The 14,397-nt window shown below is 40.9% G+C and overlaps 1 protein-coding gene across 1 annotated transcript in view; it reads left to right on the top strand.

The window, feature by feature from the left end:
• The window catches only part of CENPM (centromere protein M), a 370,895-nt gene that overhangs the window by 130,758 nt on the left and 225,740 nt on the right, over nt 1-14,397 (top strand). The window contains exon 2 of the mRNA XM_044301494.1: nt 11,930-12,009. Within this exon, the coding sequence (XP_044157429.1) occupies nt 11,930-12,009 (80 nt within the window). The remainder of the gene's footprint in view (nt 1-11,929; nt 12,010-14,397) is intronic.

Here is a 14,397-nt window from a genome sequence, read left to right on the forward strand (position 1 = left end):
TGTCATTTTTTTTGCAAAAAAATCTTTACATTTTGATTAATAACAAAAAAAGTAAAAATGTCAGCAGCAATGAAATACCACCAAATAATGCTCTATTAGTGAGAAGAAAAGGAGGTAAAATTCATTTGGATGGTAAGTTGCATGACCGAGCGATAAACGGTGAAAGTAGTGTAGTGCAGAAGTGTAAAAAGTGGTCTGGTCATTAAGGGGGTTTCAGCTAGCGGGGTTGAAGTGGTTAAGGTGAAAATGAGTCTGGTACTTAAGGAGTTAAAGGGAACCTGTCACCGGGATTTTGTGTATAGAGCTAAGTTGCTAGATGGCCGCTAGCACATCTTCAATATCCAGTCCACATAGTTCTGTGTGCTTTTATTGTGTAAAAAAAAACTAAAAACAAAAACGATTTGATACATATGCAAATTATCCTGAGATAAGTCAGGGACAGGACTCATCTCAGGTTATTTTGCATATGTATCAAATCAGTTTTTTGACACAATAAAAGCACACAGAGCTATGGGGATTGGGTATTGCAGATGTGCTAGCGCGGCCATCTAGCAACCCTTGTCCTCAGCTCTATACACAAAATCCCAGTGACAGGTTCCCTTTAAATGCTACAGCTCTCAATAAAATGCCTACCAGCCTGCCTCAGGCTACTTTCATGCTAGTGTTTTTAGTTTTCCGGTATTGAGATCCGTCATAGGGGCTCAGTATTGAAAAAAACGCTTCGGTTTTGTCCCCATTCATTGTTAATGTGTTCAAAACGGAACTGAACAGACCGTACGGGTTGAATATATAGATCCCACGGATTTTGTTCTTGATAATTTTCCCTTGCCTTGACTGGCGCCTCACACTGTGGTCACACGCCGTTTTTCTCTTCCCCTGTACTAGAACATTCTTCTGTTCTTCCTGTCCTGGAAGAATCCATGGTTCCTGTAGCGACAATCTTTTCAGCAGGGAAAACCTGCTTTTCTTTGGCCAGGTAATTAGTATAGGAGTAGTCTAAACTATCTTCCTTTGTGCTGTAATGGAGCTGCGGCACAAAGGAAAATTGATCTGTGCATGTGCAGGCGCCCGCCGTGCGTGCTCACGAAATGTAAGCGAGCCGGATCCTGGATCACCAGGGTAAGCGGTGCGCAAGCGCGGCCCATTGATGCGGCCGGCGATTGGTGGCTGGATCCATGGGCAGCAAATATAAACAATGTAATAGGATTTTTCAATTTTATAAAAAAATTGAGAATTTTAAAAATACATTATATTTAGATAAAGGCTCAGTGGGGGAGGGAATATAATCGAACACAACATGATGACTAAGATGGGACTACCCCTTTAAAGATTGACCAGATGTAGGGAGACAGCTAAAAATGTTAGTGAGAAGGATGGGTAGACTAAAGTTGTACCCAGGGTTCCTGATTTATTTATTTAGGCAGTATATAAATTTAAAAACAGGCACTCACCATCTAACAATTTCAAATTATTTTGAATTTATTAAAATAAAAATACACAAAAAATGTATTTACCCCTACATAGGGCTGAAACGATTCATCGATTTTAATCGATGTAATCGAGGCAAAAAAATCCTCGATGCAGTTTTTCTGCATCGAGGATTCGTTTAAATCACATGACCACGGAGCGTGAGTAAAATTAAGCTTCTCACTCACCGCTCCATGGCCTCCCGTTGGCACTGCGCTGCAGGACCTTGCGTTCACACATCACCAGCACGCTCGCTAACGCTGTGTGTGACGTCAGGTCCCCAGTGCATGCTGGCTGGGATGAAGACGCGTCTCCTGCGGACCCCGTGTGTCGGCGCACTCTGCACTGAAAGGTAAGTATAAAGATAGCAGAGGCGGCGGGGTGGTAAATGGTGGCACCTGTGATTTGGCATTGGGAAATGGGGGCACCTGTGATTTGGCATGGGGAAATGGGTGCACCTGTGATTTGACATGTATAACGTTATTGGCGTTAGAAGGGTTAATGGGATCACCTATGATTTGCCATGTATAAAAGTATTGGGGGGGGGAGAGGGGTTAATTGGGGCACCTGTAATTAGGCACTCGTAGGGGAGTGGGGGGCACAGTGGATGGCATAGATGCACTGGGAAAGGGGGACATCATGGCAATCTGGATGGAGGGGCTGATGGCAGTGCCATCATGGGGGCACTAAGGGACATGGCATGGAGGGGCTGCTGAACTGATGGCACTGGGAAAGGGGGACATTTTTATAAAGTAATACATTATTTTAAGAAGGTTTTTCTTATTAGATTACTCGATGAATCGAGAAATATAATCGATAGAATACTCGATTACTAAAATATTTGTTTACTGCAGCCCTACCCCTACAATATTCTGCGATAAAATATTCTGCGATTATTTTAGGCTTGAATTTAAACTCTTTGCAGTCAAACAATTACAGTTATAAAATTAAAAAACTGTGCAATGTGAATAAATTAGTATAACAAATATTCAACAAAGTGCTTGAACATATTAGTGATCAAATAATTTTGTGTGTACAGATGATATAAATCTTATCCTATTAGTGCATAGATAATACAATGGTAAAAGCTGATTGTTACATTTCTTCCCAATAGTTGTCACTGATGATGTGTGATAATATGGGAGATTACTTATGTGACAAAAAAATGATTTGCAAATTTGATGTAAGCAGATAAATCGCTTGGGAGGTCAGGTATCTAAAGTAAGGCTGGCATCTGGGGCGTCCCCCCTTGCACAGCCTCTTACCTGTTCCCTCCGTTCACTGCTCTGCAGACTGGGTCTCTTTATAAGTATCTGTACTCCTGCGATAGTTGCGGTATTTCGATGTGTCACTTGTTGTTCACTGCCACTCAAATTGTCCAGCTCTATGAAGCGTAGATTTCAAAGTCTCTCACAGGAGATGTTTGTAATCTTCGCCGCAGGATAGCAGCTGTAGCAAAATGTCAGCTCAAATCAGATGCTGGTTTCACTCTTTTTCGAGTGTAAAGTGCTCTGTGCTCTTAAAGGGCCCAGTGTCCTATATAGCGTCTCGTTCAGAATATAAAGTATAATCACTTTATGGTGGTCTTAGGTGGGTAGTTGTAGATCCAAACACGGCCAGACGCGTTTCGAGGTGACAACCTCTTCCTCAGTGGCTTTGTTTTAAAATGCAACTACCCCCTTCTTATATAGTCAGTGACTTTCTATCCCACCTAAGACATGGTCTGGAATCCAATGATTTCCATCCAATCACCCGAAATTTTTTCCTCACCTGTTGTGGTGAGATTTTTGCTTCATCTGGAGGAATTTTTGTTTCCTTTTTCGAAATAGGAATACTCTTTAATCACAATTGTATAGAGGTTCAAACTTCAGATCCCTTGCATATAAAAATACATTTTCCATTTAATAAAAGTATACATAAGGCCTGTTTTTAATAATCAGTGCCATGTAGAGTATATATTTAATTCATACAATATACCCCTTTTGTATATATGAATTTCTCTTTAAAAACTTATAAAAATATAAAATAACTTTAAAACCATGAAAGGGAGCATAAAATACAAGTTTTCCCAAAAAACGCACCTGCGTTTTTGATGCTTTTTTTCACCTAGTGATGCGTTTCTTTTCTTTTTCTTATAAAATTCAATCCATATTGTTTGCCCCAACATCTTTATAATATATCATCCGATAATTTTAGTTGGCATTTTAACATCAATCACAAAGTAAGGGAGCAGGGGCAAGGAGGAAATCATCCCCATCACTAGAGTTATTCTGGATTCCACTTTATTTGGACTTTATTTAAGCTTTCCACTTTGTGTTTTATATTTGAGTTGTGTTGAATTAGCGGAGGGAGCCCCCAGCCAAGGAGAGATCCTGGTGCTGATAAAACAGCCGGACTCAGGATGTCTCATTAGCTGAGGGCACCCATCCCCACTCATAGGAAACCAAATATTTCGAAATCTGAATTTAGGCCTTTTGGTACAAGCGTTTCGAAATCAAAGATACGTCTATATTCTTGGCGCAACATCCTAGCCGTATGGTCTCCGCCTCTCCGTTGTGTATCTATTTTTTCAAACGCTGCAAAGATACCACTTGGATCTTTATTGTGAACTTGTTTATACTGTAACGACAGGTAATGTTTGTCGCACCCATTCTAAATGTTAGTTACATGTTCTGCAATTCGTTTTTTGAGAGAACGTTTTGTTCTTCCAATATATTGTTTTTTACACTGGCATTCTATGATATATAGGATGTTTGTTGAGCTACAAGTAAAAAAATCCTGTATCTTCCATGTAAAGTTGTTATTACATGATTTGATTCTGTATTTTTTTTGGGGGGGGGGGGGGGGAGAATTATCTAATTCTGCAAATATTACATTTCCCACATCTAAAAAAAAATGTTCAGTCTCAACCAATTTAGCAACTTTGAGCTCTTCTTTTTATTTTTAATAGTTGGAGCTATTTTTAAGGACAGACTTGGTGCTCTTGTGTAGGTGATTGTTGGTGAGTCACTCAACAAAGGCCCCACTAGTCTGTCCTTCAATAGATGATGCCAATGCCTGGCTATAATTCTCTCTATTTTCTTGTGATCCTTATTAAATGGTAATATCATTCTTATTGATCTTCCTTACTCTCATTTGCGTTTAGTACCTTTTTATCTTCAAAGAAGGCCCCTCTTTCCATATTCTCCACTTTTGTGATTGCATTGTCCAATATGTCCTGAGGGTATTTATTTTCCAGAAATTGTTTTTTCATACAGAGTAATTCGGTGTGAAAGTCAATTTCTTCTGTACAATTTTTTTTAATTCTCCTGAATTGTCCTACTGGGACCTCCATCAGCCATCTCGGCAGATGACAGCTCGGGAAGAGGATATAGCTGTTTTTAGACACTGCTTTTTGGTAGGTACTACATATTAGTTGATCCCTTTGTACTTTAATTACTAAGTCCAAAAATTCTACCTGTACAGTACTAATATTAGCAGAAAATGTCCAATTGTAGGTGTTGCTGTTTATGTCCTCAAGGAATAAATCCAGTTCTCTCTGAGTATCTCTCCAGACAAATAGAACATCATCTATAAATCGGTGCCAGAGTACCAGGCTCGATCCCAGCCTTGGCGAGATGTTCTCCCACTCCCACTGTGCCATAAATAAATTTGCATAGCTGGAACCTGATTTTTAAAAACAGGCCTTATGTATACTTTTATTAAATGGAAAATTTATTTTTAGATGCAAGGGATATGAAGTTTGAACCTCTGTACAATTGTGATTAAAGAGTATTCCTATTTCGAAAAAGGAAACAAAATACCTCCAGATGGAGCAAAAATCTTACCACAACAGCTTTAAATACATAAAGGGAATCAACGAGGTAAAAGAGGAAAGAATATTTAAAAGAAAAAAAACTGCTACAAGAGGACATAGTTTTAAATTAGAGGGGCAAAGGTTTAAAAGTAATATCAGGAAGTATTACTTTACTGAGAGAGTAGTGGATGCATGGAATAGCCTTCCTGCAGAAGTGGTAGCTGCAAATACAGTGGAGGAGTTTAAGCATGCATGGGATAGGCATAAGGCCATCCTTCATATAAGATAGGGCCAGGGGCTATCCATAGTATTCAGTATATTGGGCAGACTAGATGGGCCAAATGGTTCTTATCTGCCGTCACATTCTATGTTTCTATATAACAGGTGAGGAATACATTTCGGGTGATTGGATGGAAATCATTTGATTCCAGACCACGTCTTAGGTGGGATAGAAAGTCACTGACTATATAAGAAGGGGGTAGTTGGATTTTAAAACAAAGCCACTGAGGAAGAGGTTGTCACCTCGAAACGCGTCTGGACGTGTTTGGATCTACAACTACCCACCTAAGACCACCATAAAGTGATTATACTTTATATTCTGAACGAGACGCTATATAGGACACTGGACCCTTTAAGAGCACTGAGCACTTTACACTCGAACCAGAGTGAAACCAGCATCTGATTTTGCTACAGCTGCTATCCTGCGGCGAAGATTACAAACACCTCCTGTGAGAGACATTGAGATCTACGCTTCATAGAGCTGGACAATTTGAGTGGCAGTGAACAACAAGTGACACATCGAAATACCGCAACTATCGCAGGAGTACAGATACTGTGCAAGGGGGACGCCCCAGATGCCAGCCTTACTTTAGTTACCTGACCTCCCAAGCGATTTATCTGCTTACATCAAATTTTATACATCAAACTTGCAAATAATTTTTTCGTCACATAAGTAATCTCCCATATTATCACATAACATCAGTGACAACCATTGGGAAGAAATGTAACAATCAGCTTTTACCATTGTATTATCTATGCACTATTAGGATAAGATTTATATCATCTGTACACACAGAATTATTTGATCACTAATATGTTCAAGCACTTTGTTGAATATTTGTTATACTAATTTATTCACATTGCACAGTTTTTTAATTTTATAACTGTAATTGTTTGACTGCAAAGAGTTGAAATTCGAGACTAAAATAATCGCTTTATATTTTATCACTGAATATTGCAAATATTTTAATCACAGAATATTGTAGGGGTAAATAAAATTTTTGTGTATTTTTATTTTAATAAATTCAAAATAATTTTAAATTGTTAGATGGTGAGTGCCTGTTTTTAAATTTATATACTGCCTTTATAACCAGATGATTAGGTGAATCATAAAAAAGCAGAGCACCTTAGGCTACTTTCACACTTGCGTTCGATCGGATCCGTTCTGAACGGATCCGATCATATTAATGCAGACGGAGGCTCCGTTCAGTACGGATCCGTCTGCATTAATAACTTAGAAAAATTTCTAAGTGCGAAAGTAGCCTGAGCGGATCCGTTCAGACTTTCAATGTAAAGTCAATGGGGGACGGATCCGCTTGAAGATTGAGCCATATGGTGTCATCTTCAAGCGGATCCATTCCCATTGACTTACATTGTAAGTCTGGACGGATCCGCACGCCTCCGCACGGCCAGGCGGACACCCGAACGCTGCAAGCAGCGTTCAGCTGTCCGCCTGGCCGTGCGGAGGCGAGCGGAGGCTGAACGCCGCCAGACTGATGCAGTCTGAGCGGATCCGCATCCATTCAGACTGCATCAGGGCTGGACGGAAGCGTTCTGCTCCGCTCGTGAGCTCCTTCAAACGGAGCTCACGAGCGGACAGCAGAACGCTAGTGTGAAAGTAGCCTTAACCATACTTTGGATTTGGGTGAGCCACGGTATACTTGTTTTATTTATTTTAAACAAATGTATCATGGCATCTCACTTCCCAACTAGCAAGTTCTTGTAATCTGTGTATTTGTTTAACCTTCTCAATCCATTGTTTAATCAAAGGTGTATCCGACAAGCACTTCAGCGGGATGAGAAGTTTTGCAGACATAAGAGAAGTGTTTAGATTACCTTTCCTTGAGGGGAAAAGTAGAGAAAAAACGGGGAGCCCATATCCTGTGGAGCCCACCAAAATTTACGGAGTGGCTGATGGGGCATGTGTGTGGGCTACTCTATTCATTTCCATGGGAGTTTTGGAGATAGCGGAGTACAACTCCCATAAAAATCGATGTTGTGGTTGCCTTTTCAGTCCTTCTCCAGAAGTTGGCTTTCCCACCAAATATGGAGGTAACTGGCTGTACTCACTCCACATCTACATCAATATGTTTTCCTGGTGAAGGTATTTTATAAATAGATTCTGGCCTCCCGTACTATATTTTTTCAAATGTTTAAAGGCATGCTCCTGGCTCCTTACACACCTGGAGAAACCATGGGAATGTTTATCCACTTGCCTACTGCCGCATGACTTTATACATTGCGGTGGTAGGCAATTATCTGTAACCCGACATATAAAAGCATCAGGTTACATTGCGATCTGCCGGAAGCCAGTGCTGCCACATATCGCTGTGACCGTGCTGTCATCAGGCAGCTCCAGTCACTGAGAGAAGTGACGTGACCAGTGGTCAGGCAGTAATAGATGCATGTAGCAGTGTGCTACAAGCGTCTATTAAATTGTAAAAATCTAAAGGCAAATAGGGAGCTCTTTTTGTCACCTGCTATAAAATGAAGAGTCAGCCTGCAGGCTGGGAATTAACCGTTTCCTGCCTTGACTGTGGCAAGAAGGGGTTAATTCATGTAAAAAAAAATTATCTAATGGCACAAAGGTCTAAGGTGTCCCGTGAAAAATATCAAATAATTTTCGGCTGGCTCAGTAATTAATCAGCCAATTAGACACACAAGCCAGCCATTTTAGGGTCTTGAATAGACAGTGTAGAGCAGGGGTGCACAACCTGCGGCTCGGGGGCCACATGCGGCCCTTGATACCATTCTGTGCTGCCCCCAACCATCTGGTAACAGACATGTATGCCTATTTCTTGTGGCTGCTCACATGTATTTTTCTTATATTTCTCCCATTAGATGGGAGTCCTAGACATGTAACTAGACATTAGTGGTATATAATGTATGTTCAATATGCCACAAGTACAATATTTAAGTTGTTAATACACCTTTAAATTTTAATTTCGTCCCTCGTCATTAGTTCAGTCTGGCAATGTGGCCCCCAACCAGGAAGCGTTGTGCACCCCTGGGGTAGAGACTAAAGACATATTTAGACTGCCCATGAATTAATCTGCATGAGGTCGAGCGATGAAACTAGCGATTTGCTAATCCTCATACAGTGGAGGCGAGCAGTGCATTTTAATGCAGCTCTACATTTTCACTGAAGAGCAGGCAGTTATCGGGAAGGAACCCGCCCAGATTTATCACAGTGGCTCAGGCTGTATGATGAATGTGGTGCAGGGAAAGATGTTTTTCATCGACTCTATACCAACTATTGGTTGGCTTACTTTGAGACCCATTTTTCTGCCACAATTGAGTTGAAATTTAACCCCACTCAATTTCCAGTTAAGCTCCGCCTAGATTCCGGTAAGCCATACCTCTTTGTCAAGCATGTAGTAAAAAAGTTTAAAAACTCTGGATCCGCCAAATTTTGCACATTTGCGCCACTTTTTTTTTTAAGAGATTTTAGGCGCAGAGTTATTAAGGCTACTTTCACACTGCCGTTTCTGGGTCCGCCTGTGAGATCCGTTTCAAGGCTCTCACAAGCGGCCCAAAATGGATCAGTTTAGCCCCAATGCATTCTGAATGGATAAGGATCCGTTCAGAATGCATCAGTTTACCTCCGTTCAGCCTCCATTCGGCTCTGGAGGCGGACACCAAAATGCTGATGTCTGTTTTGATGTCCGTCTGACGAAACTGAGCCAAACGGATCCGTCCTGACTTACAATGTAAGTCAATGGGGACGGATCCGTTTTTACTGACACAATATGGTGCAATTGAAAACTGATCCGCTTCCCATTGACTTTCAATGCAAGTCATAACAGATTTTATTTTTATTTATTTTTTGTTCATGGTAATGCAAACGGATCCGTTCTGAACGAATAAAAGCGTTTGCATTATAGGTGCGGATCTGTCTGTGCAGATACCAGACGGATCCGCACCCAAACGCAGGTGCTGTCTCCTCTTCTTCTTTTTTTTTTTTTTGCTAATGAAACCTCTGGCATTGTTTCAGGTTGTCTTGTAGCTGTCCTTCAAGTTTAAAGAGGACCTTTCACCGATCCTGACATTGTGAACTAAGTATACAGACATGGAGAGCGGCACCCGGGGATCTCACTACACTTACTATTATCCCTGGGCGCCGCTCCGTTCTCCTGCTATGCCCTCCAGTATCTTCGTTCACTAAGTTATAGTAGGCAGAGATTTCAGTCACTAAATTATAGTAGGCGGAGTCTGCCCTTGTTCTGCTGTAGCGCTGGCCAATTTTCTCCCAGGCTGTGAGCTCTGCGATGCGATTGGCCAGCACTACAGCAGAACAAGGGCCGACTCTGCCTACTATAACTTAGTGAACAAAGATATCGGAGGGCATAGCAGGAGAATGGAGCGGCGCCAAGGGATAATAGTAAGTGCAGTGAGATCTCTCCATGTCTCTATACTTGGTTCACAATGTCAGGTTCGGTGAAAGGTCCTCTTTAACCTTTATTTATATATACAGTACAGACCAAAAGTTTGGACACACCTTCTCATTCAAAGAGTTTTCTTTATTTTCATGACTATGAAAATTGTAGATTCACAGTGAAGGCATCAAAACTATGAATTATGTGGAATTATATATACACATGTGGAATTATATACATAACTAAAAAGTGTGAAAAACTGAAAATGTCATATTCTAGGTTCTTCAAAGTAGCCACCTTTTTGCTTTGATTACTGCTTTGCACACTCTTGGCATTCTCTTGATGAGCTTCAAAAGGTAGTCGCCTGAAATGGTTTTCACTTCACAGGTGTGCCCTGTCAGGTTTAATAAGTGGGATTTCTTGCCTTATAAATGGGGCTTGTGCCATCAGTTGCGTTGTGGAGAAGTCAGGTGGATACACAGTGTCCCCAAGTGCAGTCACAAAAACCATCAAGCGCTACAAAGAAACTGGCTCACATGCGGACCGCCCCAGGAAATGAAGACCAAGAGTCACCTCTGCTGCGGAGGAAAAGTTCATCCGAGTCACCAGCCTCAGAAATCGCAGGTTAACAGCAGCTCAGATTAGAGACTGGGTCAATGCTACATAGAGTTCTAGCAGCAGACACATCTCTAGAACAACTGTTAAGAGGAGACTGTGTGAATCAGGCCTTCATGGTAGAATATCTGCTAGGAAACCACTGCTAAGGACAGGCAACAAGCAGAAGGGACTTGTTTGGCCTAAAGAACACAAGGAATGGACATTAGACCAGTGGAAATCTGTGCTTTGGTCTGGTGAGTCAAAATTTGAGATCTTTAGTTCCAACCACTGTGTCTTTGTGCGAGGCAGAAAAGGTGAACGGATGGACTCTACATGCCTGGTTCCCATGCATGGAGGAAGAGGTGTGATGGTGTGGGGGTGCTTTGCTGGTGACACTGTTGGGGATTTATTTAAAATTGAAGGCATACTGAACCAGCATGGCTACCACAGCATCTTGCAGCGGCATGCTATTCCATTCGGTTTGCATTTAGTTTGACCTTCATTTACTTTTCAACAGGACAATGACCCCAAACACACCTCCAGGCTGTGTAAGGGCTATTTGACCATGAAGGAGAGTGATGGGGTGCTGCGCCAGATGAACTGGCCTCCACAGTCACCGGACCTGAACCCAATCGAGATGGTTTGGGGTGAGCTGGACCGCAGAGTGAAGGCAAAAGGGCCAACAAGTGCTAAGCATCTCTGGGAACTCCTTCAAGACTGTTGGAAGACCATTTCAGGTGAAGCTCATCAAGAGAATGCCAAGAGTGTGCAAAGCAGTAATCAAAGCAAAAGGTGGCTACTTTGAAGAACCTAGAATATGACATATTTTCAGTAGTTTCACACTTTTTTGTTATGTATATAATTCTACATGTGTTAATTCATAGTTTTGATGCCTTCAGTGTTAATCTACAATTTTCATAAAACTCTTTGAGAAGGTGTGTCCAAACTTTTGGTCTGTACTGTGTGTGTGTATATATGTATATGCAAAAGAGAATGTTACATTTCACTGTAACTAATATATATACTAGACGTCAAAAGTTTACATTGTTCGTATTTGAGGGCCATTACCTTTTAAACTACTTTTTATTTCAATCTAACACGTGAACTAGCCTTCCACAAGCTTTTCCCAGTACTTTACTAGAATTTTAGTTTATTCTTCATACAGTGGGACCACAATAATTTTTTATGTCTTTTTATACACCTCAAAATCTTATGGCTTTTGCTTCTTCTACCTGACTTTGAGTACTGGTATTTAGTTTACTTGTAACCAAGTCCTTCTTCTATTCTGTCCCTAGTTTTATTTTCATGACTGTATATATTGTGGCCTAAGTACATTAACATTTATCAACATTGCAGATTATGTAATTTGTGGATGAATATTTCAATCAAAGATATATGTATTCAATTTATGCAGTTGGTGGGCTCCGAGGAGAGTCATCAGGAATTAATTGCCAATGCAATTTTGAAGAGGATGGGAACCTATGAAGTAAAGATGTGAGTATACAAATATTGGTTTAATACAGTGTTTGAATATTTCAGTTGACCATTTCTGATAAACCCTTTTTAACCATATTTTCTGAAAGTGGACACCTAGCACACTGTCAGAATGCCACTCAGCGCTTCATATACACAGACACTTTCATGCAATTTTGCAACAAATTGTAATTTTTTTTTATAAAAATTGTACAATAGTTTATATTAGTGGGAATTTTTTTTACCAAAGTAGAAAGTTATATAGATCACACCTCTTAAAATTAAACATATGCAGAGTTCATTCATGCCACTAAATGTGTGTAATATATCCTGTTTATTTGCATTCATATTGCACTAGATCTGTGGAAAGTGGTAATGCACAGTCAACTAATACTTAGAAAGTCCCAAAGTCTCTATCTATGCACTGAGAAATTTGAAATCTTCAGTCCAATTTTTTTTAAAAATCTGCTGGGAGCGAAGATATTTTGTGATATATCAGCCTTTCCGTTCTCCTGCTCCGTTATATGCATATGTGTGGTCACTAAGGGGTTAAAAGAGAGGACTATGGTGGATTAAGTTGTAGCAATTCACAAATAAGTTAAGTGGAGTCTCTAAGAAATGATAGGAGTCTAATTACATATTTCTGTAAGTGAAGATTCACAAAATTAGAGTGATTGCTCGTCAGAGATGCTCCAATTTAGGACAAGTTATTAGTTGTACATTGGGGTGTCTAACCACCCCTGTTTAGCCATCAATTTTAATATGACCAATCAAAAGCATTTAATAAGCATTTATTCAGAAGCATGATGGTATAATGGAAAAATACATGTAGATATTATGTACACACACAATTCAAAATATTGCAAAAGTCCCTTTCTATATTTCATGTTTCAATATGTGAGTAGTTTGTGTGTATAAGTTCCTTATAAATGTTACAAAACGGAATCAAAGGAAATAGACTATATTTCTTAATTAACTCACTTATGTTATAGTAAGACAAAAAGCATAAAGACTTAACCCTTAGGATACCAACGCCGTACATGTACGGCTCTGTAGGACGTGACTTAAACCCCAGCGCCATACAGGTACGGTGGGCTGATTGAGTGGGTGCAGGAGCTACACCCGCCCATTCAGCAGCAGAGGCCCGGCAGTCACTGACCCTGCTTTATGTGCTAGCATCTGTGAAAACACAGATGCCGGCTCATTAACCCTTGCTATGCCGCGGTCAGTGCTGACCACGGCATGTATGAGGTTAGTGGAGGGGAAGGGGGCTCCCTCCCGATCCCCATCGGGACTTTGCACTGTGGTGACGGGGACCTGATAGCTGGGAAGGCAGGCCGATGCTATCCATAGGCATCGTGGCTGCCGTCTATGGAAGCATGTGAGATCCAGCCCCCTGGATCTCGCAGTCTGTCAGTGAATTACAATGGTAATAGACTGACAGCCAATCCAAGAGTCTCCCTGCCAGGCCTGTAATTTATTTAGCTTCAAGGGTTCAAGGGTTTTAGTACTAGGACCTTCTGTCCAGCACAAAAAGTGCGATTCCAAGCAAATCGATCATACCAAACTTTCTGCTGACTCTGGGCTGATTGAATATTCTCATGGACGAGCTCGGTAAGTTCCCGCAGTCGATCCCTGAGTTCCAAGACGTAACTAAGGATGGGGAGGCCTTCTGGATCCTCTCCTCCTTCCCACTGGGCCCTCACTAAGTCTAAGGGTCCCCTAACCCTTCGCCCATACAACAGCTCAAATGGTGAAAACCCTGTGGACTCTTGATACAATACACGTGTTGTAATGCATTGCAGAGGGAATCAGACCCCCAAAAGTTGAAGAAAGTGTATTACATAATAAAAACAACAACTTCCAAGTAAAAAAAAGAGCCCTTTTAACATTATTAAGTTATCTTATTTTTCATCATTTAAATCGCACCGGCCCATAAGACACACCTAGGTTTTAGATGAGGTCAATAAGAAAAAAATATTTATTACACCTCAGGTCAGACCCCAATGTAAATGACCCGCAATCAGACGTTGGATAAGAGCCCCATGCCTCTCATCATACAGAAAAGTACGGGTACCGCGCTAATTCTAAAGCAATATATGGAATTGTTGGTTACTTAGAACCAAAAAGAGCAATGAGCCAAATTCGTAGTCTGTTACAAAGTGAAAATCACAGGTCCATAATGCATTTGTGCATAGACTGATCTCGCAAGTCTATATTCAACACGTGGAATTTTTCAACAACCCTTTGCTTGGCTGCGCATATACAGAGACAGCTGCCTCACGTCTAATGTTCCATATGCGATAGACCTGTTGTCTGCCTCCAATATGAAATGAGAATTCCCTTTGTAGCACCAACCGCTTGCTCCGAACCAATCTGGATTACCTTTATAAAGGACAGAAAAAGATG

Source organism: Bufo gargarizans, chromosome 7 (assembly GCF_014858855.1).
Source record: "Bufo gargarizans isolate SCDJY-AF-19 chromosome 7, ASM1485885v1, whole genome shotgun sequence".
NCBI lineage: Eukaryota > Metazoa > Chordata > Amphibia > Anura > Bufonidae > Bufo > Bufo gargarizans.